Source organism: Sciurus vulgaris, assembly GCF_902686455.1.
Source record: "Sciurus vulgaris genome assembly, chromosome: 1".
Classification (NCBI taxonomy): domain Eukaryota; kingdom Metazoa; phylum Chordata; class Mammalia; order Rodentia; family Sciuridae; genus Sciurus; species Sciurus vulgaris.
The window spans coordinates 11,698,341-11,726,230 of NC_136461.1; the positions used below are offsets into that span (position 1 = coordinate 11,698,341).

At 64.2% G+C, this 27,890-nt stretch overlaps 1 protein-coding gene across 1 annotated transcript; it reads left to right on the forward strand.

Moving 5' to 3' along the window:
• On the forward strand, window positions 1–27,234 carry PADI1 (peptidyl arginine deiminase 1). Its single transcript, XM_079109540.1, has 16 exons — window positions 1–195; window positions 11,371–11,551; window positions 12,237–12,309; window positions 12,821–12,882; window positions 14,131–14,248; window positions 14,317–14,442; window positions 14,985–15,157; window positions 15,274–15,377; window positions 15,996–16,119; window positions 16,309–16,416; window positions 17,333–17,484; window positions 21,536–21,680; window positions 22,448–22,541; window positions 22,960–23,039; window positions 23,486–23,611; window positions 25,447–27,234. The coding sequence occupies exons 1-16, from the start codon at window positions 104–106 to the stop codon at window positions 25,678–25,680; spliced, it is 1,992 nt and encodes a 663-aa protein (XP_078965666.1). The 5' UTR covers window positions 1–103; the 3' UTR covers window positions 25,681–27,234.
• The last annotated feature ends 656 nt before the right edge of the window (window positions 27,235–27,890 follow it).

Consider the following 27,890-nt stretch of genomic DNA (forward strand, 5'->3'; position numbering starts at 1 on the left):
CCAGAACTCACGCTCTGTCCTGTGGCCAGGTGCCCCGGAGAGGAGCTGGGGAGCCGGGGTGCCCGGCCGGAGCTGGCCTTGGCGGCGGGGAGCAGGGGGCGAGATGGCCCCGCAGAGAGCTGTGAAGCTGTCCCTGAAGAGGCCCACGTCCGCCGTGTGTGTGGCGGGAGTCGAGATGCTGGTGGACATCCGCAGGTGAGGGCCGGCCGGGAGGCGCCCACCTGGCTGCAGGGCTGGGCTGGAATGGGGCCCCAGGCAACGGGCCTGTTCCAACTGCAGAGGAGGCCGTGCAGCCTGCGGGAGGACCTGGGGTCTGGTGCGAGCAGTCTGGGCACTGGCTCCGGCCCTGGGTCAGGACCTCAGCCTCCAGTCTCAGGATTCCAGCTGTGACACCCAGGCCAGGCTCTGGGCTCTGCGTCTGACGCCCGAGGGGGAACTCCAGGAGGAATTGTTGCTCAAGGTCAGAAGAGATCTGAACCTCCCCTCCCCTCCCCCAATTCTTGCCAACTCCCCCTCTCTCTCCGGTGTGTGGCCGTTTGATCCTCAGAGGCCAGCCAGGGGCAACGAGGGTGACTGAGATCCGGACGGAGTGGTTAGGGGACAACTCAATATAAGAGGCATGAGCCTGGAGCGCTGCCAGGGTCCCGGGCTGCCGGGAGATGGTTGGGGTAGAGGTGGTGGAGATGGGGATGGTGGTGGAGATGATGATGATGGTGGGGATGGAGATTGTGGTGGGGTGGAGATGATGGTAGAGGTGGTGATGGTGGTGGGGATGATGATGATGGTGGGGATGGAGATTGTGGTGGGGTGGAGATGATGGTAGAGGTGGTGATGGTGGTGGGGATGATGATGGTGGGGATGGAGATTGTGGTGGGGTGGAGATGATGGTAGAGGTGGTGATGGTGGTGGGGATGATGATGGTGGGGATGGAGATTGTGGTGGGGTGGAGATGATGGTAGAGGTGGTGATGGTGGTGATGGTGGTGATGGTGGTGGGGATGGAGGTGATGGTGGTACAGGTGGCGATGGTGGGGATGGAGATGGTGGTTTGGTGGAAATGATGGTAGAGGTGATGATGGTGGAGATGATGATGGTGGGGATGGAGGTGGTGGTGGGGTGGAGATGATGGTGGGAGGATGGGTTGAGGTGGTGGTGGTGATGGTGGCATGGTGATGCTGAGGGTGGTGACAATAGTGGCAATGGTGACATCTGAGGAGAAAGTTGTAACATCAGCTTCTGCTGATGGCCCAGCTCCTCCCTGTCTTGGCTCTGCTCAGATGGGGCCTCAAGGACCTGGCTCAGCCTCAGTTTCCCCACCTGCCACTGAGGGAGTTGGACCTGGTGCTCTCTGGGGGACTGACAGACTTTCTATGGACTGTGTCCCTCCTGGACAGGTGGGGCTGGGTCCCTGGCATTTGGGGGCCCGGGGCGAGAGTTCCCCTACAGAAGGACCTGGGGACTGGGGACTGTCACCAGGCAGCACCTGAGCTCCTCTGGGTCTCAGTCCTTACTTTCCTGGTGGGGTGAATCAGTGCTGAGCCCAGCTGCCCATTTGGCCTCAGGGGAGCCCCAGAAGACTTCCCTCTCCCTCTCTCAGGCGGTGGCCTGAGGTCCCTGTGACAGGGCTGGGGGAAGAGCCCTGGAGGCCAGATCCTGAGAAGTTTCTGCTGGGGGCCTCGATGGGGAGGCTGGTTATCCTGGATCTGCGTATTCAGTGGAAATCCTGTTTCCTCCTGTTCTTTTAGGGCTGCCAGATTTAGTGAACAAAAATATTGACTGCCCAGTTAAACTTGAGTTTGGGGTACCGCCCCCCCAATATATACTACATATATACTTTGTGTGAGTGTGTGGTGCTGGGGATGGAGCCGAGGGCCTGTTTCAGGAAAAGCAAGTGCCCTACCACTGAGTTGCACCCATAGTGCCAAATAATTGTCTGACACATTGCCCGGGTCACACTTACACTACCCACATCTGCTGTTAGGCCAAAGTCCGGAAGCAGCGAGCAGCCTCCGTTTCATCTGTCAATCCCACTTTAACACCGTGACGGGCAGGGAGTCCCTAATGGGCTCCCACCTTCCTGATGCCCATCCCCATTCCCATCCAGGGGCACGGCTCTTCCCTAGGCCCCGTGTCCTGCTTCTGACTCAGGCCAGAGGCACTTGACAGGGCGCCAGGAGGGCTTAGCTCTGGTCCTGGTTCTGCTGCTGACTTCCTGCCAAGACTCTGGCCCTCTCTGGGCTGCATTCCTGGGCCCCACGAGATGAGCTGGGTCCCCTCTGCAATCCCACAGGGAAGTAAAGCACTAAGACCCTGGAGGTGAATAGAGCTTCTCATCCTGGCTCTATTTACGCTGGCTGTGTGATCTAGGGCAAGCGGCTGTACTTCTCTGAGCCCGTTTCCACACTGGACAAATGCCGACCTTAACAAGTTAGGGAGAGGATAGATGAGCCCACGCGCACGCGGGGCCCCGGCGGGCAGGTGCTCCTTCTCTGAGGGCTCAGGGGCTCCCTTCTCCACACCTGTTCCTCCCACCGCTCCTCGGAGGTGGCAGGGGCCGGGACAACTCCGGGCATGTGTGGTGGCACAGGGCATGCTCTCTGTGAAGCTCCTAGGGAGCAACAAGCCCCTCAGCCCCCTCCAGAGCTGGAACTGGGTGGGGATGCTGCCCAGGGCCCCCCACAGACCTTTGGACCCTCCCCGGGGCGCCGGTGGTGACCAGGGCCAGGGCTACCCAGAGTCTGGACCAGAGCACAGGAGTTTCTTCTGCAGCTCTGAGCAGGGGCCTCCTGCCAGTGAGGCCCGCAGCCTCTGGGGAGCGGGAAGGTTCGAGAGGAGCCCGGGCAGGAGGGAGGGCTGACTTGCCGGTGAGCGTTGAACTTGGGGCTTCCCCATCCCCTTGCCGGGTGGCCGGCTCCAGCTGGGGTCAGCGAGGGGTTTCAAACTGGCCTTGCTGGTAGGAGCGGGGGAGGCCCCAAAGAGCAGCCGTGCTTGCCACTGAGCGCCCCGGAGACGGGTGTGCAGAGTGACATCACCGGAAGTGACTCATTCCCCCAGGGGCTGCATGCACAGGTTATTTGGAGAAATGTTTGTGTTTGGGGTAATCGTGTGCCCTGGGGTAGCCCAGCCCCAGGATCCCTTAGGATTCCCCTGGCTCAGCATATGCTGCTGGCCCCGCCCCTCACCCCAGTAGGCTGGCCACGCTGACCCCAACGTCCCAGTGGGCTAGCTCATCATCCTAACCTCACAACTCACCAGGCTATCTCCACTGATCCCAACACCCCAGCAGGCTAGCTCATCACCCTGACCTTCCACCCCGGCAGGCTAGCTCACCATCTTGACCCTCTCTTCAGTGAGCTAGCTCATCACTCTGACCAACCCCCACAACCTAGTGGGCTAGCTCACTACCCTGCCCCACAGCACAGTGGGCTAGCTCAGTAACCTGAATCCCTGGATCTGGCTTGAATGCTCTGCTGTCCTTCTTCTTGCCTGGGGACTTCAGGTGACCCTCAAAGGCTCACGCCAACTGAGAGTGGGTGGGCATCTTGGGGAATCCACGGGGTGACCCATCATGGTCCTCCTTGTTTGTCCGGAAGCCAGAGTAGGTCCCAGGTGAGACCCACATGCGCAGCTGGGCTTGGGGAGGGAGAGGCTGAGGGCAGGCCATTGTCCAGGACGCTCTCCTGGATCTTCCTGTGTCTGCCTCACCCAGAGAAGGCAAAATGGACCTTCAGGTTAGCGAGTGGAGGGATCTCTCTCTGGAGGGAGGATGCCGGGCCTTCTCAGGAAAACCACCCAGCACCTTTCCTGGGCTCCCCTGCATCCAAAGGCCTGCGGGGCTGGAGGAGGGGTGGCCAGCGCCCCGTTGTTTATGCCTGACTCGAACTCGCAGAGGCACAATGAGGCACAACCGGACTTCTGGGGGATAATGACGGGTTGGTGAGGACACGGGTCCCGGTGACCCACGGGCTGTGGGTGCTGGGTGGGGACGCCCTTCTTGCCCTGGTGGCTGCATGGCGGTGGCAGGAAGGACACCCTTATTTGGAAGCGATGTTCAAAGGTGAAGATTGAGGGTTGCTGGAAAATGTGAGGCTGCGTGAGGGTTCTGCCCCGGGGCTTGCGGGTGGTGAGCCTGGCTTGGGACGGCCGGGCCAGCGTCCTGCAGGCGGGAAGCACCAGCCTCAGGCAGGGCGCAGAAGGCAGCGCCCTGGCTTCGATAGATGGTCCACCTTCCTGGGTTCCAGGGACCACCAGCCACTTTGAGATGGGTTGTCCCCCCTCTGTCCTGCGCTGGCCCCTCAGGCCTCCCGTCCTCTCACTGCTCAGCTTCAGCAGTGTCCCTTCCTCCTTCAGCCCCTCGCTCCCCGGCCAGTCCCCCTCCGTCTGCTTCCTCTTTCGCCAGGCAGGGATGGGAGGGACGGTGGTCAGCCCAATGCTTCTCCTGCTTCTGGGCCGGCGGACCCCGTGGGGGTTCTGGGTGCAGGGAGTGCGGCTGGTTCTGCTTGTGCTGTGACTTCCTCCGCGACCCGAGCGCTCTCCTCCCCACGGTGCCCGCCGCGCTCCGCTTCTAGGTTGCTGCTGGCTCTGCCCAGTGGTCCTGCCCCTTGGTGGGGGAGGCCGGTGGAAGCAACTGGCACGTCCCCAGCTGAGGAGGCTTGGCGGGGAGCCCCAGCGACTGGCCAGGAAAGGCCGGAGGTTCTACTGGGGCGTGCAGAGGACACTGGACCTGTGGGTCTTGGCAGGGGCCTGGCCTCTCGGGGCTGAGGACCTGGGGTCCGGCCTCCAGATGCGCCCTGGGCACCCTGCCTCGAGTCCACAGGAGCCCCGCGAGCAAGCCCGTTTGCCCCGCCTCCTGGCCATTCATGGCGCCCGGCCCCCACCTGCCCAGTGGTGAGCAGGTGAGTCCACAGTGGGGCCCTGCAGGGTGCAGCTGGTGTCTGAACCTGGCCAGGCACTCGGGCTGCTGGCCAGAGGGAAGGGGGCGGGTGCGGAGGAGGCAAGACAGCTCTTCCCCACCAGGTCCCGTCGGAGGCATCAGGCTGCCTGGGCTCCTCAGGAGGAAGCTCCGAGCGCTCAGGCCGTCTGACAGCAGGACAGCTGGAGGTCATGGCCGCCGGCTACGTGGGTCTGGTCTTTGCAGGCTGTGTGGACCGGAGCCAGTCACTTGGCCTCTCTGAGCCTATCTTCTCCTGGGCGAGGCAGGGACGACTCCACCTATGTTTTGTACGTCTGAAGTTGGCGACTTTATTTTTGCCGTTTTGCAGATGAGGAATTTCATAATCCAGGGAGCACAGACCGACTCGGGGGAGGGAGGCCCTCACGATGCGGGCTTTGATTTCAGGGTCCGCTCTCTGTGGCTGCTCCGGTCCCCAGCCCCTCTCTGCCTCTGCTGGAAACCCGGTGAGGGACAGCTGCCCGCTGCCTGCCCCCATGCCCGGGCAGGCAGGGCTCCGCTCAGGGAAGTCCTGTCCTGCCTGGGCCCTCCAGCTGGGCGCCCTGGGCACGCCCCTCCTGAGCAATGACAGGGCATGAGGCAGCCAGCACCGATCACTATCTCGGGGAAGGAGAGGACAGGGCCACGCCCTGCGGGATGCTAGACTTTGAGAAGACGCCTGCGTGTGAGTCTGCAGCCGCATGGCCCTTCCTGACCTCTGTCCGCCCAGCCAGCCCCAGATAAGGACCCAGGGCAAGGCCGGAGCTGCCCTCCACCGCGGGGCACCTCCCCTCCCCTTGCTCTTTGCCTGAGGCTGTCTTACAGACGCCCCAGCACCTGCCCTGCACCCCGCTCTCTTGGGCTTGTGCCTGCCTGTGTGAGCTCCCTCCCTCCTTGGGAGTAAGACCATGTCAGGGGTCACATACCGAATCTGTTTTCTTGGTCAGGTAGGAGTGAAGGGAGGTGCAGGTCCCTCTTGCCCACAGGCCCTGGGGCCTCCCTTCCCTTGGTTGGCCTGCACCTCCCCGCCATCCTGGCAGCGATGGCCGTGTGCCAGCAGCACCGTCTGAAGCACTGGCTGCAGTATCTCAATGAAGCCTCAGCAAGCCAGGAGGCAGGAACGACTATGATCCCCTTGTGCAAAGACACAGACACAGAGAGGTTGAGAGACTTTTTAAAAATCACACAGCACACAAATGCCAGGGCTGGGGTTGGAACCCAGGCCTGCGTGATTCCAGGTTCTGGGAGCTCAACCCCAGGAGAGCCCATTATCTGGCAATGGTCTATGTTGCTGGGTCAGTGTGAGGGGCGCGTGGGGGCAGGGCAGAAGAGGAGCTTTGGGGAGTTGAGGTCAGCTCCCAGCTCTGCCACGGTCACCTTCTGTGACTGCTCTCTTCACTTCCGTTCTGCTTCTGTACACTGGGGAAGAGTGACCACTCCCTGCTCAGCGGGCAGCACCTGGGCATGGGGAGCGGAGGAAGGACCCTCTGGACCCGGAGGTACCACCCTAGAGGGCTGGGCCCGTGGTCCCTCTTCCCTGTGTCCCTGCTGCCCGATGTGACAGCGGAGCCATGGGAGGTGCTCAGGAGAGCATGTGGAGACAGCCCACAGTCCTGATGGCGCTCCGTGTGCCCCAGCGGGCTGCTGACTTTGGGGACCTGAGTCTGTGGGGCCTGGGGGTTGCGGTAGGTCCTGGCTCCCCGGCCATATCCTCAGCTCCTGGCCCAAGGGTCACGGACTGGCTGCACCAGAGGGGAGTGAGCAGTCATCATGGGAAATGTTCAAGCAAAGTCCTGCTCTGGTCAGGGGGCTGGCCGTGGTCAGCACAGGTCCCTCTGACCTAACTCACATGCTCACGCTCCTGTCTGCTTATCCCAGGGCAGGCAGGGACCGGAAGGTCACCAGTGCCATCCTCTCAGCCTGCTCTGACTTCTGCCCCTGCAAGGGTCGGGTCTGTGGTGGGGACCTGCCTCTGGGGCCCCATCCTGCCTGAGGTCTCCCTGCCAAGAAGTTTGTGCTGTGCAGATTCAACCTCTTCCTGCCTCCTTCCTCCGTCCTGGGCTACCTCCCCCCTCTTGTTTGATCCAGGCATGTTCAGGGCACACGTTCGTTTTAATGTTGGCCAGGACAGCCCGCAACAGAACACAAACCTGCTGCTCCCTGCTCTCTTTGCCAGCTGTGTGACCAGAGGAAAGTTACTTAACCTCTCTGAGAAAATGTCTTCATTAGTTAAATGGGGCAGTACCGCCTCCCCAGAAGGACTGTTGGGAAGCCTGGATGAGATCATGGGTACTGAAAGCTAAATGCGCAGAGCAAATGCTTGAAAATTCAGGCTCCTCCCCGCCCCAACAGTACCCAGGAAGCACTTACCCCATGCTGTGGCTGCAAGTGGGCACAGGCAGAGGAGCCAGAAGGCAGGGCTGGGGATTACCTGAGCTTAGCTGCCCTGCCCCACCTCCGCCTCCTCTGGTGAGCTTCTCTAAGAACCCACTCGGTCCTCCTTGAAGCTGCCTCTCCACTGAACCTGGTGTGACAGGCCCTGATCTGGGCACAGGGTGGGGGACATTGCAGGGTGAATCAACACTGCCCCGGTGGCACAGATGACCTGCGAGGGGTCACAGGGTGATCTGCTCCAGGGCTGGGGAGGAGGAGAGGACAAGGGTCCTGTCCGGAGTGGGAGGGGCTGTGGGAGAGTCGCAGCAGCCCCAGACCCCCATGGGTCCGCTGCGGAGGCACCGCCTGCCCCAGGAGGGAGCTGTGGCATCGTGTCCGTTCACAGAGGGGAGAAGTCGAGGCCCACAGCCGTTCAGGGACCAGACTGGAGGCCACACTCCACGCAGAGCCCAGGTCTGGAGCTGGTTTCAGGGAAGCAAGAGACGGACCCGCCCCTCCCCGGACCCGCCCCTCCCCGGACCCGCGGCAGGAGTGGGACGGGACGGGGCTTCCGAGGCGCTGGCGGTGGACACGGTGGTCAGGGTTGCGCCGGCGCTTACAGGTCCGGAATGGACTTTAACAGGGCACTTTCAAACCCACGGTGTCACCTCCCGGTGAACTGGGGACACGCGGGGACTGCACACGTGGCCTGGGGGCTGCACCCACACGCGGGCGCAGCTAGGGGTGCAGAAGGGGCCGCCAGCAGCAGGGGGCAGCGGGTGGGCGGATCCCGCTGCGGTGACCGGCCTCACCCCAGGCTCCTCCGGCCTGTCCCTTAATCCGTGGCCCCGCCCACAGACCTGGGAACCTGTGCAAGCCGGTCTCTGAAGCCGGGCGAGGACCAGGCGGGACACCCAGGCAGTGAGATCCCGAGGCTGCAAACGCCCCCGCCCCGCCCCTAGCGAGAAGCCCAGGCCCTCCGCCCCCGCCCCGGGACCCCGCCGTCCTCTAGCACCTGCCCGGACCTGGACCACCTGGACGGACGTCACGGCTGCCCATCAGCTGCCTCCTGCCCAGGGGCAAAGGCTTCCCCCCCAGCTCAGCCCTGTACCTGCGCCCGCTCACCTGGCAGCTGCTGGCCAGCAGGAGCTCCGCCCCAGAGAGGCCTGCTCTGCAGGACCTACTGAGAGTTTGGGGTGGGCAGAGGCAGGTCCGCACTGCAGGAGGCTGTGCGAGGCTCCCTCCTTTTATTATTATTTATTTCTTACCAAGACGCCAAATAAGGGCTTGTGTGGCCAGGCTTGTGTTCAAAGAGGTCTATTTTTGACCAAAGCTGAGGATTGGCTCCCAGGAGCCCTGTTCTTGTGGTGGCAGCAGTATCTGGGGTGGAGCAGGGTCCCTCCAAGCTGGCCTCATCCCCAGCCTGCTCACTCTTGCTCTGGGGGTGTGCGGGCTGAGCTCTGGGGCCTGAGCGAGCCGGTCCAGATCCCAGCGCAGACCCTCCCGGCTCCCAGGCCGGCCTGACAGTTACTCATCTGTAATGCCATCACCAGCTCCTGGTCCACTCCAGGCACTGAGCTGGACACTGGGGTGACAGTAGTGTCTCAGACGGATAAAAACCACAGAAGCAGCAGCTTCCTGGAGGGAGATGAGCTGGTGAGCACGGGTCAGGAGGAAGCTGGGGGCAGAGCTTGCAAGGGGCGGCCGGGAGGACCTGAGAAGGACACCAGGCGCTGGGCATGAATGTTCCAGACAAAGGGGACCACGGCCTTGAAGAGGAGCAAGGACGGGGACGTGGGGACGCAGGGAAGGGCTGGCAGCCAGGTGGCCACAGGCTGGTGGAAAGGCTCTGAGCCAGAGCGTCACAGCCCAATGAGCCATCAAAAAGGGGAATCACCCACCAAGCTGAAAGTCTCCTACTCTGCCAATGCCGATCACCTGCCGTGTCTGCCTAGCATGGCGGCTGAGCCTGGCCTCCCGGCAGTGTCCAACAAGAAGCCCGTTTCATAATAAAGGCCGAGCATCCCGTGGAGTTTATTGAGCGCTCTACTGAGAGTGACCGTCGGTGGATGCTCTTCTGCATCATCGTAAAGCCAAAGATGATAAGCCAAGCCGTCACAGGAAGCAGGGGACCATTTATATTTTAAGGACAAAGGCGCTAAGCACTGACAATTCACCGCCTCCTGGTGATCTCCATGATTCGTGTCGGGTGGAAACAGTGGGGCACGAGCGGGTCTGTCTTTGAAACTCCACATTGAAAGGTACGGAGCCGAGAATTGGATCAGGGTATGGGGAATATTTACACCACAGAAACCGGCCAGCGCTACAAGTGAGAGTCTCATGATGTCGTCGGTTGTGAGAGAGTGACAGGCAAGGTCAAGAACGCAGCTGCAACTTAAAAGTGAGTGGCGCCTCTAACCGTCACGCTGGGGTTCTCGCAATGCCATCTGATTCAGCAAGGAAGTGACTGTCATTGATGAGTGAGTGACGCCCACCAGCCTCTTTCGAAACAGAAGTCTTAGCCCACGATCAGGTTGCACATCAGATTTAGTGATCACGAATTCACTGGGGAGAGGACCAGCACTTGTCAAATCGTGGTCTAAACCGGGTCTCCGTAGACAGGCTCCACGCAGGGGCTTCGTGGACTGAGGAAAGACGGGATCCGGGAGGGTCAGTGAGGGGAGGAGGCGTCCCACCCGCCGGGCCCAGAGGTGGGAGGGCGCGGGAGGAGCTGGCCCTGGAGAGCAGGCCCAGGGGACTCTCCAAGATGACCCTGTGGTGCGGTTGGAAGACGTGCACCTAAGGAGGGTGAGGACGGCCTGTGGAGACTTGTGGACGCCCTCTGTGAAGGGTTCCTGCAGACATGGCAGCTGGCTGGTGGGGATGGAGGAGCAGGAGGCTCGGGTGGGGGAGCAGATCCTGCCGGCAGCCCGCAGGGCTCTGGGGTCCCTGCCCCGCTCCTGTCTCAGCTGTGAAGTGGGGACTTGTGGTGTGGGAACCGTGACTCTGGTCACCGCAGTTGGGGACAGAGTGACCACGCAGGGGTCGGGGAGGATTTAAGGACTGCGTGGGCTCTTAGGGGTCCGGGAAAGGACGGCGGTGTATGTAAAGGACCCTCTGGAGGCACCTCTGTGGTCTGGTGGACGTCTCTGGGTGGACCAGGCTCTGGGGTGCCCTTGAGGGCTCCGCCATGGCGTGAGGCAGGGAGGAGCAAAAGAGAGGACCTTCCCTCCCCAGGGGAGCCCCGAGACCAGGCTGGAGTCCCCAGCTCCCCTGTGAGGGTGATGGGGGACAAGCTGCAGCCCCAGGGGCCCCATGGCTCGACCCTCGGTGCCCCGTGGCCTGAGTGTGCAGGGCACCCCTCTCCAGAGCTGGTCCCGACCCGCGTGCTGGGGTGGCTGGTGGTACTCTGGTACCCCAGAGCCCTGGTGTCGGGTGGCTGGAGAGAAGAGGCACTGGACCCTGTGTCGGTCAAGTGCCATGTTCCCACCCGAGTTTGCCACGAGCCCAAGGACCCCCTGCAGCGTATGGGAAGGGGAGTCCATTCGCTTGTTAACAAAGGTTCACGAGCCCCTCCTGCGCTGCCAGGCACTGCATAGTCCTGAGAAGGCAGCAGTGCGCACGGAGCCCAGCCAGCATGGGGAGGGACCATGACAGGCCTGGCTAAGAATCCCAGCAGCTGTGGCTCAGTGTCCAGTGTCCCTGAGTTCAATCCCCGGGACCCATCCCCCAAACAGAATCCCAGCAGGGCGAGAGGAAAGGGCATTTGGGGGTGGGCAAGGTGTGGCATTAAATGGAGTGGTGACATTCAAACGCAGCCCTGACGTTTGAGAGAACGAGCCAGGTCTATGTCTAGGTAAGGAGAATGGCCAGTGCAAAGGGCCTGAGGCAGGACCGCCTTATGGACCAGCAGGAATTCTGGAGAGCAAAGTGAGACTTGAGGACTGGGCGGCGGTCTTCAGACCCGCTGTGAGGGGTGAGGTCTGAGCAGCTGGGCAGCCCAGCCCACCCCCCACGGTGGCCGCTCTCCTGAGTCCCTGGGTCTCATCCTCACCCCTTCTCTGCCAGTGATGTGCCCGAGGGCGCCAAGAGCTTCGAGGTCTCTGGGAGCTCCGAGCTGGAGGTCTTCATGGTCTACGATTCCACACGGGTGACAAAGCCCACAGGCGAGGCCCACTGGCCCCTGGACACCAACGTGGATGTCGTCGTAAAGGCAGACAAAGCCAGTAAGGATCTAAATGACCTCAAGGTAAGAGGCTGGGGCCTCTGTCAGGGCCCATCCCCTCACCCCCCACCCGGGAAGAGCCGCCCACAGCGCCGTCCACACATCACCTGCCTGGCGCCGGCTCCACAGTTGCCAAGCGTGGCTGCACCACGTGGGCACCCCCGGAGCCCCGCCTGCCGGTCCCTCCTCCACCTCTGGACCCGCGGCCACCCTGCAGGGTCCCTCCCTACAGACGTGGCTGCACAGCAGGACCCGCCTGGGCCCAGGTCTCCTGCCCACTCAGCCCAGGAGCCCGCCTTGCCTGGGGGTCCACGGCCCCCTCTCCCTGCAGAGGGAGGCCAGGGCCAGTGGTGGATGGGAGCAGGGCTGGGAGCCGAGGCCGATGCCCTGCTCTGCTCACTGCCAGCGGCCTCTTAGGTCCTGGGCTCACCAGGACGCCCCGGGCAGGGCTCGACGCGGGGTCTGCCGCACAGTGAGGGGCCGCGTCACCCCTTCCCCGGCCGGTCTCCTGTCCCCCGTCCTCCCGGCTCCTCAGTCCAGCTCCTGCTGGAGAAGGCAGCTCTGCACCCAAGCCGGAGCCCCAGACCCTCGGACTCCCCGGCCCTGGGTGTCCCCTGCGGCCCTGCCGCTGGGCAGGGCTGTGGGAAGTACCTGTCCGCACCAGCCTGTGGTGCGTGGCTCGGGCTCAGGGCCTCCTCTGCCCCCACAGGTGAAGGTGTCCTACCTGGGGCAGCAGGAGGGCGGCGCCCTGGGCCAGAGTGTGCTCTTCCTCACCTGCGTGGGTAAGTCCGCTCCCTGCCGTCTGGGACGCATCCTCTGAGGCCCCTCGGGAGCTTGGCCTCTGCAGGGACCTTCCAGCCATCTGGAACCTCAGGGGTGGAGGCCCAGCCACACTTAGGGCCACGGGGTCTAAAGAACCCCCTGTCCAGCAACCAGGGCTCGAGCCACGGTGGCCCCTGTACCTGGGAATCCCAAACTGGACCACGGAGGCCACAGGGCCCCTTTGCCCAGAGCCCAGGGCTCAGTCCAGTCCCCAGCTGCCAGGGCTGGGGGCCACCAGCAAGTGACCTGGGAGCCCAAGGCCACCTACGTGACCATCTCAACACTCAGAGACTAGCAAGTCACTCAAGAGCAAAGATTTGAATGTCACCCTGGACCAGAGCCACAGGGACTCCGCGTGTAGGGGACGGTCCCCAGGGCTGGGCTGGCGGGTGCCTCCTGGCCCTGGGAGGGTCAGGCTTGGGGACCTGGACCTGAGAGTGTGAAGACAGGCGCCCTCTCCACCCTTTCCAGAAGTTTCCCTGGACGTGGACACTGCGCGCGTCGGCAAGGCGAAGAGAGGCAGCCGTAACAAGGTGGGGTTTGCCCGGCCACCCCGGGACCAGGGCTGACGGGCAGACCGGGGATGCCCCCTTCCAGAGGGAATGGATCCCCAGGGCCATGGCACGGGCAGTGAGGGAACCCATCCAGGGATGGCCGAATGGGCCCCAGAGCGCATTAGCCTCTTCCTGTGTGACTGTCGGAAACCGCTTGATCTCTCTGGTCTCTTGTGCCGACTTGGAATTGGAATCGGCTCTCTTGCTTGCTGCCTCTTCGGTTTTGGAGCTGTTTCTGGGACCCACACAGGGTGGGTGCTCCCTACAAGGTTGCTCGGTGGCAGAATGACCTCCTGGTAAGGGGGCTATCGTAGCCGGCCCCAGTTGGACCAGGAAGAGCGAAGAGCACAATGGGGTGGGCTCAGAGCATTACACCACAGGAAGTAGCTGGAAGCTGTCCTGGAAGGAGTGGCAGGAGCAGCTTTAGAGGGAAGGACCCAGAGAGGCAGTGGGACCACAAGGCTTTGTGGATGAGGTGGGGCAGGGCCGTCACGGGAGGCTGTGCAGGTCGCTCACTGCACAAGGAAGCTCAGTCCAGGTGGAAGGTGGGGGTATGATGCGAGTCAGGTTTTGAGCCCTGGCGCACGGTGGCATCTACCCAGAGAGGTGGAGGACAGTGCCACCGAGTGCCATGTAGGCTGGCACGGCCCTGCGAAGTCACCTGGGGTTGGAGGGCAGCTGTGTTCCTGGGGTCGGTCTTCGATAGGTTCTCGTCCCTCTTCTAGAGTGGGACAACTGCGCCCGTCTGCGGGTCTGGTGGCATAAAGTGGGTGTGTGTTGGGGACAGTGGTGAGGACAGGCCAGCTCCAGCCATCCTTCCCACCTCGGCTTGGACGTAGGCCGGCAGGGCAGAGCGCTGGGACAGGAAGCATCTCCAGGGATTCTCCAGCCCCTGGACCTCATCAAGTCCAGGGTGGGCAGCTTGTCCCCCAGGCAGGGACAAAGCTCAGCCAGGTTTGGGGACCGTTTCTGTGTGTGGCAACGTCAGCCTAGCCCCTCCAGTGTGATTAATGGCTGGGCAGAGGCACTGTGTGTGGTTGTGCACGTTGCTCACTGCACAAGGTGAGGCCTAACCACGTACTCCGGTCCCCAAGTCTAAGATCCCTCTTTAAATCTCTGAGCAAACCCAGAACACAGATTCTCCAAGCCAACAGGCCAGCCCAGGCCACATCCAGAGTCCTTCCCTGGAGCCTCCCTGTTCCCACTGACCTTCCTGTTTTGCCACAGAAAGCCTGGCGCTGGGGCCCTGAGGGCTACGGGGCTATCCTGCTGGTTAACTGTGACAAGGACAGTGACAGGTCCAGGGGGCCCGACCTCGAAAACAGCCAGCTGATGTCCCTGGAGGGTGAGCGTGTGGGCCCGGGGGAGGCGGGGGGCCTTGGTGGGCGGCCTCCTCAAGGGCTGCTCCCCCAGACCTGCAGGACATGTCCCCCATGCTGCTGAGCTGCGGCGGCCCCGACGAGCTCTTCCGGAGCCACAGGCTGGTCTTGAAGGCGCCCTGGTCTGACTGCAGGAGAGTGCGGGTCTTCTGCGCGCGGGGTGAGTGGGGCCGCCTGGCCAGCCTGGCGTGCTGGCGGCACCTCGTCCCCAGGAAAGCCCCGCCCGCCAGCAGGTCCCCTCCCTCCCCTCCAGCTCCTGCCAGGCCGCTTTGCTGGCAGGGCTCTGCCCTCTGGAAGTGGCCCCCCACCTGGCTTCCTTCCCCGGCAGTGTCCTTTGCCCCCGTGGTGCGGAGCTTATCGGTACCCTGGCACTTTTTATGGGTGATTGACATCCTGTCCTCTGGACGTAGCGCATTTCGCTTAGATTCTTCCGTGGCCGGACACTTGGGCCGTTGTCACCTTCTATGCCAGTGCTTTTCTCTCCTTATCCAGTTTAAAGCTTGTATTTTATAGAAGAGGAACTGAGGCTCAGAGAGGGTGAGCCACTGAGCCAAGGCCACACAGCTTGCAGGGAAGAGCTTAGAGAGGAACCCAAGTGGACCTAACCACAAAGGGCTCCTGGATTCCTGGCCCTGGGAGAGCCGACCCTCCCTGGTGGCCCCACACTGTCCCCGCGCTGGCCCTGACTCCGATTTCCTTTAGGCGGGAATTTGCTCTCCAACTACAAGCAGGTGCTGGGGCCGCAGCGCCAGTCCTACGAGGTGGAGCGGGGGCCGGGCGAGCGGGAGATCCGGTTCCACGTGGAGGGGCTGGCCTTCCCCGACGCCGACTTCGCGGGGCTGGTCTCCCTCAGCGTCAGTCTGATGGACGCGGGGGTGCGTAGGGCCGGCCTGGGAGCCGGGCTGGGGGCCAGCTCGGAGGAGGTGCTGGGCGGGGCCGCGGCCTCTCCGGTCTGGGGTCTCGGGCCGGCTGAGTCTTCCTCTGCCCGCAGCCCCTGCCGGGGGCGCCTCTCTTCACAGACACGGTGGCCTTCCGCGTGGCCCCCTGGATCATGACGCCCAGCACCCAGCCCCCGCTGGAGCTGTACGTGTGCAGGTGAGCCCCCCGCGGCCCCCGCGGCCCCCCGTGCTCAGGCCCGCCGTCCCGGAGGTCAGCACAGCCGGTTGTCCTGTTGTCCTGGGCTTGGTGTGGGCAGCAGGGCCAGGTCCTGCTGAGGCTGCTGGAGGCCACAGGGTCCCTGGCCTCCTCTGATGTCCCCATGGAGGACACAGGGACCCAGCCTCCAGGCCCCACGAGTCCAGCCCCGCCCAGGCCCGGGCCCTCGGCCGACTCTGAGCCCCGGCCGCCCTTGGTGGGAGGGTGGGCTTCCACGGGAAGACCCTCCCAGCCTTCGGCCAGGGTCGGAGCAGGGGAAAGGCTGCCCCGGAGCCGGACATGAATCTGGAGGCCGGGAGGGCGCAGCCAAGCAGCCGGCTCTGCCCACCTGGTCCAGTGCGCCCAGCAGGTTTCCAGGCCTCCTCCTTTTGGCCCACGCTGGCCCCTGTGCTAGGCCCCTGGGCTGCAGGGCCCGGCCCACCCCTCGTGTGCGTGCCTCCTGGCCCGACCTGGGACATGACCAGGGCAGGGAGCGGGTCTGAAGCTTCCCCCAGGGACGCCAGGGTCCCAGGCCGCAGTCCCAGGCCGCCGTCACGACCCCCTGCCTGGTCCTTACAGCGTGATGGACTCTCACGGCTCGAACGAGAAGTTTCTGGGCGACATGGCCCGCCTGGCCTCAGAAGCCGACTGCCAGCTGGTGGTCTGTCCGCGGGTGGAGAATCGCAATGACCGCTGGATCCAGGTGGGCAGAGGAGGCCAGCGAGAAGGGCCGGGCAGGCTCCGTCCCCTGGCACCAGGCCGCTGTGCGCTCGGTGCCTGCTCCCTCCTGGCGCGCTGGCCCTGGGCGCTTGCCCGGGAGGAGCTGCTGCCCGTCCCTCCCCAGGTCCAGTAGGCTCACCTGTAAGTGACCGTGGCCTTCTCTCCCTCCCAGGACGAGATGGAGTTTGGCTACATCGAGGCCCCTCACAAGTCCTTCCCGGTGGTCTTCGACTCTCCCCGGAACAGAGGCCTGCGGGACTTCCCCTATAAGAAGATCCTGGTGGGTGGCAGAGTGGGGAGCCCGGGTCAGGTCTCATCTGGTCCTAGGGACAGGCTGGGAGGAGGCGGCAGGAGGAACGTCAGCAGCCCGGGAGTCCCTGGGAGGCTTTGTCAGGGGTTCTGATAGAATCACCTGCAGACCAACTGTCGCCCTCCCCCTCCCGGGAGGTGTAGAACAGCAAAGTTCATTTTGGGGGTGAATCAACAGAGTGAGCAGCCCTGGGGAGACCAAATTCTTTTTGGAGAGAATGGACCCTTAGTGAGTCCTTGTGGCTTTTGCTTTTAAGAGCTGGGGGGTCTGTCTTCAGATAGCAAATGTTTTCTGAACCCCTACCACATGCCAGGCACTAGGCTACCTCTTGTGCACAGGAGGCAGCAGCAGCACCTGCCATTGGTATTGAGTTCCAGGTACTGTTCCCTAGCGTTCCATGGACTGCCTCATTTAATCCACGGAGCACTCTGTGCTATTATTAAGTCCTGTTTTGTTATCCCCACTTTATGGATGAGGAAACTGAGGCTCAGGGAGGTTGGGTAACTTACCCAAGGTCGTTCCGTGAGTCAGTGGGTGGCATCAATGGACAAAACCAGACAGGCTGCCTCTGGGGTCACTGCCTTTTGAGGTGGGTCCCCGTCTCTGCCTGCTGGGTCAGTGCTGGCCAGGAGGGAGCCATGATGAGGAAGTCCCAGAGCCCGTGGGGGAACGGAGCAGGGACCCTCGCCCCAGCCCGGGGCCAGGAGACAGGAGCCCTGCAGGGCGAGCTCCCTCTTGGTGACGGACTTTAACCCGCGGTGCCAGGGAGCGGGGCTGGGAAAGGGAGGGGGGCTGCTCAGCGTGGCCTCAGCCGCCGCCTCCTTCCGGGCTGCTCCCTCCTGTCCTGACGCCTCCTGCCTGGGGTGGGTCTCGCTGCTCCTTCCAGGGTCCCGACTTTGGGTACGTGACCCGGGAGATCCTCTACGCCGGCCCCTCCAGTCTGGATTCCTTCGGCAACCTGGACGTCAGCCCTCCTGTCACCGTGGGTGGCCGGGAGTACCCCCTGGGCCGGATCCTCATCGGCGACAGTTTCCCCAAGTGAGAGGCCAGGGGAGCCGGGCAGGGCTGGGGACGCGGGCCTTCCCCTAACCCCGGCCTCAGTCCCTGGAGGGGCCAGCTCAGGGTCCTGGAATCCATTCAGAAGGTCGGAGTCCGGAGAAAGCTGGCAGCCAAGCATGGCCTGCTGGGCCACCTGGAGCCTGGGCCCCTCAGCTTGGCCTCCTGCTCACACGTGCCTCCCAGAGGCCCCGAGGAGAGGCGGCTTCTCTTCTCCCAGAGTGGACGAGCGGGCCGGGCGGGGGTGACAGCCTGGCTCAAAGGCCGGGCAGGGGACCCGTCGACTTCTGCCATCCTGGCTGCAGCTCCCGAGGGCCAAGAGGTCACAAGCGCCCAGGGCAGGTGGCTGCCCGTGAGTGGTTGGCCGGATGCTGAGGTGACAAGTGACTGGCAGGCCCCACCCTGGGGAGCCCGGACGGGTAGGAACAAGGTCGGTGGGGCTTAGTGCCCAGACAGGTTACTGTGTCGCTGGGCCAGGCCACGTGGGCCCGCACCCCGCCTGCAGGGGGCCAAGCGGTGCTCAGGGACCCTGCTTCTGCCCAGAGGCAGTGCCCGGGCCAGCCCCAGGGCCCCTTCCCGTCTGTGGGGGTTGGCATGGGGCCTGGGTGTCTTCCACCTTGTCCCCAAGCCCTGGCTGGCCTCTGCTGGGCCCAGAGGAGGCAGGCGGTGCAGGGAAGGCCACACAGCCTCCTGTGGTGTCCTGGGTGGCCCCAGGGCTCTGGACCAGGTGCAGAGGTTCCCTGGCACCGAGTCATGCTGGGTGCAGGGCTGAGGTTCCCGGAGAGGGAGCCGCTCGGCCTGCGGAGACTCCCGCCCAGTCAGTGTCCCTGGGCGGAGAGGCCCCGGCCTCAGGTGGTCTTGCTGTGGCTTTGGGAGGGACCCATGCGTCAGGAGCTCAGCCTTTGGGATCTGATGTGCTTGGGCTGAGTCCTGGTCTTGCCGCCTGCCAGCCGCGCAGTTGGGGTGGGTCTCCCATCTGGCCTGACCAGGAGCCAGGTGCTCACCCCAGGCGCTTTGGGGCTGAAGGCACGGGGACCGTCGCTGAGCCGTGCGGACGCATTTTAAATAAACCCTCGCCCACCGTCCTCGCCTGGGACTCCTCGTCCGCAGGAGGAGCCTGGGGGTCCCCAGCCCCACGGTGGGCGTCCCTGGGGCCAGACGGCACCTTGCCCACCTTGCGCGAGCCGAGGTGCCGAGGTCCTTGCCCCCGCAGTGGGTCTGTTCTGACGCATGTTGGAACGCACTGACCACCTACTGTGTGCTGCTCGCATAGAGCGTTGCCCGGGTCACCCTGCCCACCTCACAACAGCCTGCCCGCTGGGTGTCACTGTCCCCACTTACAGACAGGGAGTCCAGCCACGGCCTTCCTGCACGAATCTACCGAGTCCCAGGCTCAGGGACCGGGGTGAGGAGCAGCCCCGGGAGTCTGTGGGCTGCGGAGGCTGGGCCACCCCGCGGCACCCGAGGGCTCCACAGGGCCGCGATGACGTCACCGTCATGGTCAAGGGTGTGAAGCCAGGAGCCAGGCTGGGCAGAGGCCAGAGAATCAGGTCCTTGGGCTGCGGACGGCAGCCGTAAGGCGGAGGTGTCCACCCCAGGCAGGGCTCAGGCGGGCCCAGGCGCGGGACAGTCTGGGAGCTGGGGTCCTGGGCTCAGACGCCCCGTGACACTGTCCTGCCTCCAGCAGCCTGGGGACCCTGTCTCAGGGCCAGAGGACTTGGAGAACGCAGGACGAGGAGGAGCAGAGGCTCTCTGGAGGAGTCTGGGACTCTACCACGTCCCTGCGGGTCTCTGTGACACTGCAGCCCATGCCACCCTCCAGCCCACCCTGCCCACCTCCCTCACCAGCCAGCAGAGCCCGACCCCGCTGTCCCTGGGCGCTCGCAGGCACAGGGAAGGACCCTGGGAGGAGCTCCAGTGTGGCGGTGCCCCAGCCCATTAGCGGTCAAGGGTTGGGAACAAGGCCGTTGGTGGGCAAATGGGACTCTGAGGGTCAGAGAGGGCAGCTCTTGTCTAGCGTCACACAGCCTGTTTATGGTACAGCCAGAATCCAGCTCTCCTTGGCTTCCAACTGAAATCTAGCAGCTGGGTCCGCTGCCGAGTCCCGGCCGGGGCTTCTGCCTAGGCAGGGAACCTACGTGCATTTCGGCAGGAAGAGGAGGCAACCAGCCGACCTAGCAGACAAAGACCGTGACCCGTGCAGTGCGCACGGGCCTCCGCGTCGCCCAGCCTCGGCTTCTTCAGGACGTGGGGTCCTGAAGCCCCAGGGCTGCTGCCGGCGGGCTGGGTGAGCCCCGGCCCTCGGGCCTCGGCCGGCCTGAGAACATTCTTTGAGCAAGCCCGCCCCCTGGTGGCAGCTTTCCTGGTGAGGCCGAGACAAGTCTGGTGCCTCCCAGGTCCTCTTGTCCATGCCCCTGCCTCCAGAGGGCGGGGGAGCGTCTCAGAGAGGGACACGCAGATCCTGGGCCACTTGCTGCCCGCTGTCCGGAGCATCTCCCTCGTTGGTAAATGTTTTTGAAGTGTGTCTGAAGGCGAGGTGCCCGGATTCCCCAGAGAGCAACTTAGAAAGCCTGCGGTCCAGCGGGCGGTGAGATAGTAACTCAGAAGCAGGCCAGACAGGCCCAGTGGTGCCAGGTTGCTGCCATTTTCAAAGGCCTCTTAGAGAAAGCAGGTGACCTTGAGTTAAACCTAGAGGAGACCAGAGAGGAAGCCCTGGGGCCACAGAGAGGGGGCAACTCCAGGCAGAGGAGAACATGTGCAAAGGCCCTGAGGCAGGAGCTGCCTGTTGAGTTCAAGGGTCAGCAGGGCCCCTGGGTCTGGAACTGAAGAGAAGCATCACAGGAGGGTGGGGGGTCCCGGGTGGGATGGCTGTGCAGGTCGGCCTCAGACCCAGCAGTTCTGTGAGACGCGGGGCTGCCAGGTCTACCAGCAGAGCGACATGGTCTGAGAGCAAAAGGGAGCCCAGCAGGAACAGGCCCCCAGTTATCCAGGGAGGGAGGGTCACTGGCCGGCTGGAGGGAGGCAGGACTGGCTTCAGCTCTGTTCAAGGTCCAGCCACCACCGATGCAGGCCTGGTGTGTCCACGGTTGTCCTTCAGCCAGACAAGCCAGGGCCAGAAATGGGATCCTTTCGTATGAAGCTTACTGGTGGAAAAGCATCTAAGCAGATCGTCCGTGTGCGTGTTCCTGGCCAGCAGAGATGGACGGGCCGGGCCCCCCAGGCGCTCTGAACTTTGGCGAGTCACCTTTAGGCTGTCTAGCCTCAGCGGCCTGACCTGAGAATGGGGACACGAGGGTCCCTCCCCTGCACAGTGTGCCTCCCCCACAGTGGGGACTGCTGTCTGGCTCACGTCCCCTGCTCTAAGCCCCTAGCTGCCCGGCAGTGGTTCTCAAGCTCTGGAGCGGCCGAGATTCAGAGCGGCATCAAAAACTGATTCCTGAGCCACATCCTCAAAGGCCAGCAGCCGTGGCGGGCATCAGGGCCCCGCACCCTCAGTGAAACAAACCCAGCACCAGCTGCCGAACCGAAGCCCCCGGCCCCCCAGGCCTGTGCTTCAGGTCACCTGGGGCTGGGGGAGGGGCTTATCAGATCTGGTCATATCTTGAGCAAAAGCTGTGTGTCCCTTGAGTGGGAAGTTAACCTCTCTGAATCCGGGCTGTGAATGAGGGTCGGCCTCCACTCCTCCGCTTGCCGGAGCTCTCTCCTGTGACTTCTCTGAGTCGGGGACAGGTTCCTGGTCTTGAGGAGGGTCTTGGGAGGGGAGGGCAGGTACCCTGGATGACGTCAGAGTGAAGGCCAGTTCCTGGGACTGGGGCTGCCCACGTCTTGTGCTGGGCCTCAGGATGGCACTGGCCCCCTCTGGGCCTCTCCTGGAGCTTCCCCACCCCGCCCTGCTCCGGTGCCCTGGGCTTGGTGTCCGAGCCTCGTCTCCAGCTCTGGCACGGAGGACCCCGGCTTGGGGGGGCCCGTGTGCTGCCCACGGGAAGCCAGCACACAGTGGCACGGGCGACTGCCCGCTCTCTCCCCCCGCCAGGTCCGGCGGGCGGCGGATGGCCAAGGTGGTGCGCGACTTTCTGTGGGCCCAGCAGGTGCAGGCGCCCGTGCAACTGTACTCGGACTGGCTCTCCGTGGGCCACGTGGATGAGTTCCTGAGCTTTGTGCCCACCTCCGACCAGAAGGTATGGCCTGCCCCCTCTGCCTGGGACCCCCCAGCTCCTGCCTGACCCCAGGGATGCCCCAGGGCAAAGCCACCGGGAAGCAGCTCAGCCGTGTCCAGAGTGAGCTCCAGGGCAGGGTAGCCTCGGGTCAGGTGGCAGTAACCAGGGGAGGCTTCCTGGAGGAGGCCAGGAATGGCACTGAGCATAACTGGTAAAGTTTGCTGAGCACCTACTATGTGCCAAATGCTCCGCACGCTTTAATCCACGTGACCCTCCAGCAAGCCCAGGAGGCGGGGGCTCGTGTTATCGCCCTCGTTTTACAGGTAAGGAAACTGAGGCTCAGAGGGGCCATGAGCTCACCCAAGCTCACGCCGTCTGCGGTGGGAATGGGATCCAAGTCCAGATGGGGCCCTGGCGGCCACCCAAACCTCCGAGCTCCTCCACCTTGCAGGGGTAGCGGGAGGCCCGGCAGGCCGCCTGGGAGCGGAGGCCTCTCAGGACGGAGGTTCCAGCCTCAGGTGGTGAGGCTGTGGCAGGAGGCGCCAGGGCAGGGGCGAGTGCCGTGTCCCACCTCTGCCCGTGGAGAGCCTGGGCTGGCCTTGGGGGGCAGCGGGAAGCCTCCAGGGCGGCAGGTCCAGGCCGGGTGGGAGCCCGGAGTGCTGCAGGCCTGGCAGGCGGCCTTGGTGGCCGGTGTTGGGGGGGACGGCGACCGAGCAGCGAGCCCCACGCAGGCGCGGCCTGGGCCCAGCTCGGCCCCCTGCCCCTGAGCCCGCTGCCCTCTGGCCCAGGGCTTCCGGCTGCTCCTGGCCAGCCCCAGCGCCTGCCTCAAGCTGTTCCAAGAGAAGAGGGAGGAGGGCCACGGGGAGGCGGCCCAGTTTGAGGGTGAGTGAGCCGTCGCCCTGTCACCTCTTGGGGACATTTTTGTCACCAGCCCTGGGGCCCGATCCTGGTCTTGCCACTTCTCAGCTGTGGGATGAGCCAAGGGCGGGTTCTGAGCCTCTTGGTGCCTCGTTTCCTCTCCTCGTCCTCAGGGGTGATAATGAGCCCCTCGGCGGATCGCTTAAATGTCAGTATTAAGGTGCGCGGTGGGCGGTCACCCAGGGAGCTGCACTGTGGTTATCAGGCCCTGAGTCCCCAGTGTCTCCCGAGGGTCTCGTGATCCTCTGCCAGGTCCTCCCACAGCCCTGGCGGGGCCCCTTGCATCTGCCGCTGCCCTGGCACTGAGGTGGGGGGCATCCTGGCCTGATTCCGCCGGCCCAGCCTGAGGGCCCGGCGAGCCTGACCTGTCACTGCCCGGCAGGGTTAAAAGACAAGGCCAAGAGGAGCATTAACGAGATGCTGGCAGACGGACGCCTCCGGAAGGACAGCCTCCACGTGCAGGTGAGGCCGGGCCACCTCCTCCAGGAGAGCTGCCCCGGGCACCCGGGGTGGGGCCGGCCTGGGCCTCTGCCTGTCTCCAGGCTGCGGGGACGAGGGGGAAGGAGGTCCCACAGGCGGAGGAAGAGACAGGGCCATGCCCGGGGGCTCTCGTGGGGACAGCGTGTCCCGCTGGGGGGAGTGACCTACTTCCATGGAGGCAGACCGGGCGCTCAGCCGGGGATTCTGGGGCTGTGTAAAGGCAACAAGGACAGGCAGGGTCCAGGTCCCAGCTCCGTGCCTTCGGGGCCTCGGGGGCCTCTGCGTCCCTGGCTTGGGACAGCAACGTCTGCTATTGCACAAGCCCACGAGGCACCGGAACGGCTCCGGGGCTCAGAGCCGGGTGCAGGCCTGGCCCTGGGTGGCCCTGGCGCTGACGCCCCGTGTCCCGGGTGGCCTCTCGCCCCCAGAGGTGCATCGACTGGAACCGCGAGGTGCTGAAGCGGGAGCTGGGCCTGGCCGAGCAGGACATCGTGGACATACCCCAGCTCTTCACCCTGCGGGGCGCCTACGCAGAGGCCTTCTTCCCGGACATGGTGAGGCCCCACTGGCGGTGCCGCGGATACGCGGGCTGCGGCCAGCTCCACGCTAGCCCGCCAGCGGCACGGCCAGGGCATGGCGCTGGCCGCGGGGGAGGGTGCTAGTGGCGCCCGTGGGCAGGAGCCTGCACTGTCCCCTTCGCCCGGACCCCACTGTGGCTCCCTGGTGGGTTCCAGCCTCAGGCAGGCTGGGCGAGTGGTGGCCACTCCCTGGCGCTCATTAGCAGGGCAGCTGACGAGCAGATGGGCAGGTGTGACCTCAGCTGTGTGTCACCGGGAGGAGCCCAGCGATGCTGTCGGGCAGGCCTGGCCACAGTGCCCATTTGCCCTGGGGAAGCCTGCCGGCTGGGGTGGCAGTGAGCAGCAGGCCCAGGGGGAGGCAGACCCTCCTCTTCACGCAGCTGCCTGGGTGGTAGACCCTCTCGTGGGACAAGCCAAGGGATGGAAGCAAATCCTGGGACAGGGTGCAGCGTGGAGGCAGAGGGGCGAGGCCCGGTGGCACCTGGCCTCACCCTGGAGCAGAAGTCTGGAGGCTGGGTCTCTCCACTCCAGCTCCATGGTTGGCGTGCTGGTCGGGGGCTTGGTCCCGGGCACGGTGGCAGGCTGGTGGCACCTCCGGCCTCGGCCCACTCAATGCCACACAGCTCCCCTTAGCGGTGACGGCCAGTGAGGCCCACCGCAGGAAGGCCTGCCGTCTACTGGAACTTCCATGTGATCGCGATGTTGTCTACACGTACTGGACGGTGGCCACAGAGCCACAGGGACCCGGGCACTGAGATGCGGCTCCTGGGGACAGAGCGGAAATATTAACGTGCCTTGCTGTTCACCGAAACAGCCCCAGGCGGCTAGTGCTGCCCCTTCTCCACCATGGCGCTCTCGGGAAGTCAGGCTCTGCTTCCGAGGACGGGGGAGGCCCAAGGCTGCCCTCTGCCCTGCGTGTCGCCCCACCCAGCATGTCCCCGCCATCAGTGGGCACCCAGGTAGTTCAGGGCCAAGGCCAGGGGACTGACCACACGCCCATGCCCTGCAGGGCAGACTCGAGGGGGCCACTCCACATTCAGGGGCGAGTCCAGGGGAACCCCTTACGGCCTCTTGCTGTCCACGGGGCTGAGATTTCCCCAAAGAAGCCACCACACTCTTCGCTGGGGAGTCTTCCCCTCCCCACGTGAGGAGGGCTACAACCAGGGGAAGCAGAGGTGCCACTGCAGGTACACTCAGTGTCCCCAAGGGCTCAGCCCCTTCCCCAGGTCCTTAGCCCCACAGGTGGCCCTGCTCTGGCAGGAGTCCAAGTTCAGGTCTCAGTCTCAGTGTTCTCGGCTGTGTGGCTGCAGTGCGTTACTCAACCTCTCTGAGCCACGGCTTCAAGGGAAGGCTGGAAATGTAGGGAGGAAACATCTGGCAAAGAGAAGATGCTCAGCAAATGTCACAATGACCAGGGCTGCCAAGGACAGTAGAGCATGCTGCTTACTGCACAAGCATCCCCTTGGTGAGGGCTTAGACGCTATGGGCCTTGTAGTTCTGAGTGTTGTTGAAGCTTCTGGAGTCTCTTGTTCTAACAAGAACAAGGCAATAGTGGGACGGTTTTCTCAGAGGGAAGACAGCTTTGGAGGAAGGGGTGACGCGCTGCCGACAGCCCTGGCTGCTAGGAGCGCCCCCTTCCCATCCTGGCCTGTTTCTTCTCGGCTTCTGCAGTTCTCGAGCAGTACCCGGCCCTGGTGCCCCAGGATGTGGCGCGGAGGAGGCAGGCCCTGGGGGGCGGTGGCCAGAGCTGGGTGGGCCCTGCAGGAGCCTCCACAGCCAGCCCAGCCTCGCCCTTGCCCTCTCTCCCGCAGGTCAACATGGTGGTGCTGGGCCGGCACCTGGGCATCCCCAAGCCCTACGGGCCGGTCATCGACGGCCACTGCTGCCTGGAGGAGCGGGTGCGCGCGCTGCTGGAGCCGCTGGGCCTGCGCTGCGTCTTCGTGGACGACTTCCTGTCCTACCACAGGCTGCTGGGCGAGGTCCACTGCGGCACCAACGTGCGCCGGCAGCCCTTCTCCTTCAAGTGGTGGCACATGGCGCCCTGAGCCCCTCCCGGCCCGGCCCCTGGGGTCAGGAGAGGGACCACGCGGAGCTGTGCCCCTGGGGGCCTCTGCACCACCCTCCAGAGCCCGCGAGTGTGCTGGACACCGGACGTGGCGGCCTGGGCGGACACCACCCTTCCTGGCCTGGCAGAGACCCGCCTGGCCCAGGGACCAGCCTCCCTCTTCCCCCAGCCCCTCGGCCTCCAGAGGTTCTGGGGAAGGTCGGCAGCCTCCGCATGTTCAGGAGGAGCCCCGTGGCCTCCAGGTGGCCACGCTGGGAGCCCCCCTCTATTTGGCACCAGATGGCTTTGGGCTCACACCAGGCATGGGGGTCAGAGGCCCTGGGCTGTGTCACGAGGACCCTGGTTTCAAGTGACCTCTGGCTCCTGCAAGACCAGGAAGGGAGATCCAAAGCGTCCTCTTTCCAAAGGGAACCCAGGCTGTGATCCCCAGCACCCTGCAGGTGTATGTAGGCAGATGGGACCGGAAAACCCTGTGTCCCAGGCTTTAAAAACAAAGAAACAAACAACAATAATAACAAAAGCAGGCAACAGAAACCCTTTAATGCCTAGCTCCATCCTCGCAGGGTGCTCGTTACCTGTCCAGAGAGCCTTTAATTATGAGAGCAGGCTGCTTCCGGTTCAAAAGTGCTGAAAGGCAAAGTGAGGCCTAGGGAGGCCAGTGAAGAAGGCCTGGGCAGGAGGGTCGAGGCCAGGGTGGCAGTGGAGGCTGGGCTGCGATCTCAGGGCCCGGAGCTTGGGGCTCCCAGGCTTTGGATTTTGGACTCTGAATCTGAAGGCAGCTGGGTGTTCCAACTGTGCAGGGGGTGGGGGCCCATCCGGTTATCGCCGAGGGTGGGGCTTAATTTCCTTTAATAGACTTTAATTATCCCCCTTCGCTCTGCTGGCAGTGGGAGGGAGACTCACCGCTCTCCCTCGGCCCCCGGGGACCCTGCACGGGGCTTGGGTTCTGCCCATGAGCAAGCCCCCGTGGTGGGCCCGTGTCCCTCCCGCAGCAGGAAGGACGAAGCAGCCAGGCGAGGCTAATAGCCCTGGTGAGGTCACAGAGGCGTGTGCAGCTGGCAGGAGGGGCGCCCGCCTGCCCTCCGTCCCCGGCTGGCTGGAGGGCCGTGGTGGCTGTCAGCCCTGGACTTCAGTCCGCCCCTCTCTTGTGGGCCTGGGACACTCGGCACACCAAGGCACCTGGAGCTGCCACGGCAAACGTGGGTGGGGAAGGAGCTGGATCCTCCTTCCAGAAGGTTCCGAGGAGCCCTGTCTGCACCCCGCTCCTCCGGGAGCACACTCCTGCGATCGCGACCGGTGGAGGCTGAGCCGGGAAAGAACAGGACGCTCCTCAGAGTGGACGGCTGGAGTCCGGAGTCCCTGGGGAAGAGCCCCAGAGGGAGGGGGAGAGGTGGAGCCCAGGAGGCCAGCCTCGGACCCGCTGAGCGTGCAGGCTGGGGAATCACCGCCGGGGCGCCCGGGGGCCTGGGCTCTAAGAACGCCCCGTGGCCTGTCGCCTCTCTGATCAATAAAAACGTCTATGTGCATTTCTGCACCTGGTGGCCTCCTTGACCTGATTTCTGGGCCACAGGAGGACGGGGTGGGGGGAGTCAGGAGCCTGGCTTCCAGTTGCCCCCGGCCACCAGCTCCCGGGCTCAGCTTCTGCTGGCCACAAGGTGGGCACCAGGCGGGCGGCAGGCCCAGTGGGACACCTGGCGCGTGCCGGCAGTCCTACCTCTTCCCCTCTCCTCACCTGGGCCGTCTCCTCTGTCCATCAGGGAGCTGGAGAGAGGTGGGCAGTTTCCCCAGCGGGCCAGCACCCAGGGCCCCACAATGCCCTCCCCGGTGGCCTCGTTCCAGGGCCTGGAGACATCACCCCTCGCCTCCCACCCGCCACAGCCTCAGGTCACGACCTCTGCTGACCGTGCACGCGCCACGTGCACGGGGTCTGGGAGGCAAAAGGCTGGGGCCCACCTGTCGGTGACACTTCAGTCCAAACGAGCCACAGACCTGTTTTTAAAAGCTGGTATTGACCTGGGAGAAATGAAGGGACGGATCTCCTTCTAAAGGGAGACGGGGACTCTGAGCAGGAGGACAGGACCTCCTGTCCCCGGCACAGTGGGCCAGCGCCTGGGGAAGCCGCCAGAGCCTCCGTCTGTTCCCCGACTGCGTAGAGGCCGGCGAGGGAGACCGGCGGGCTTCCTTCTAAAG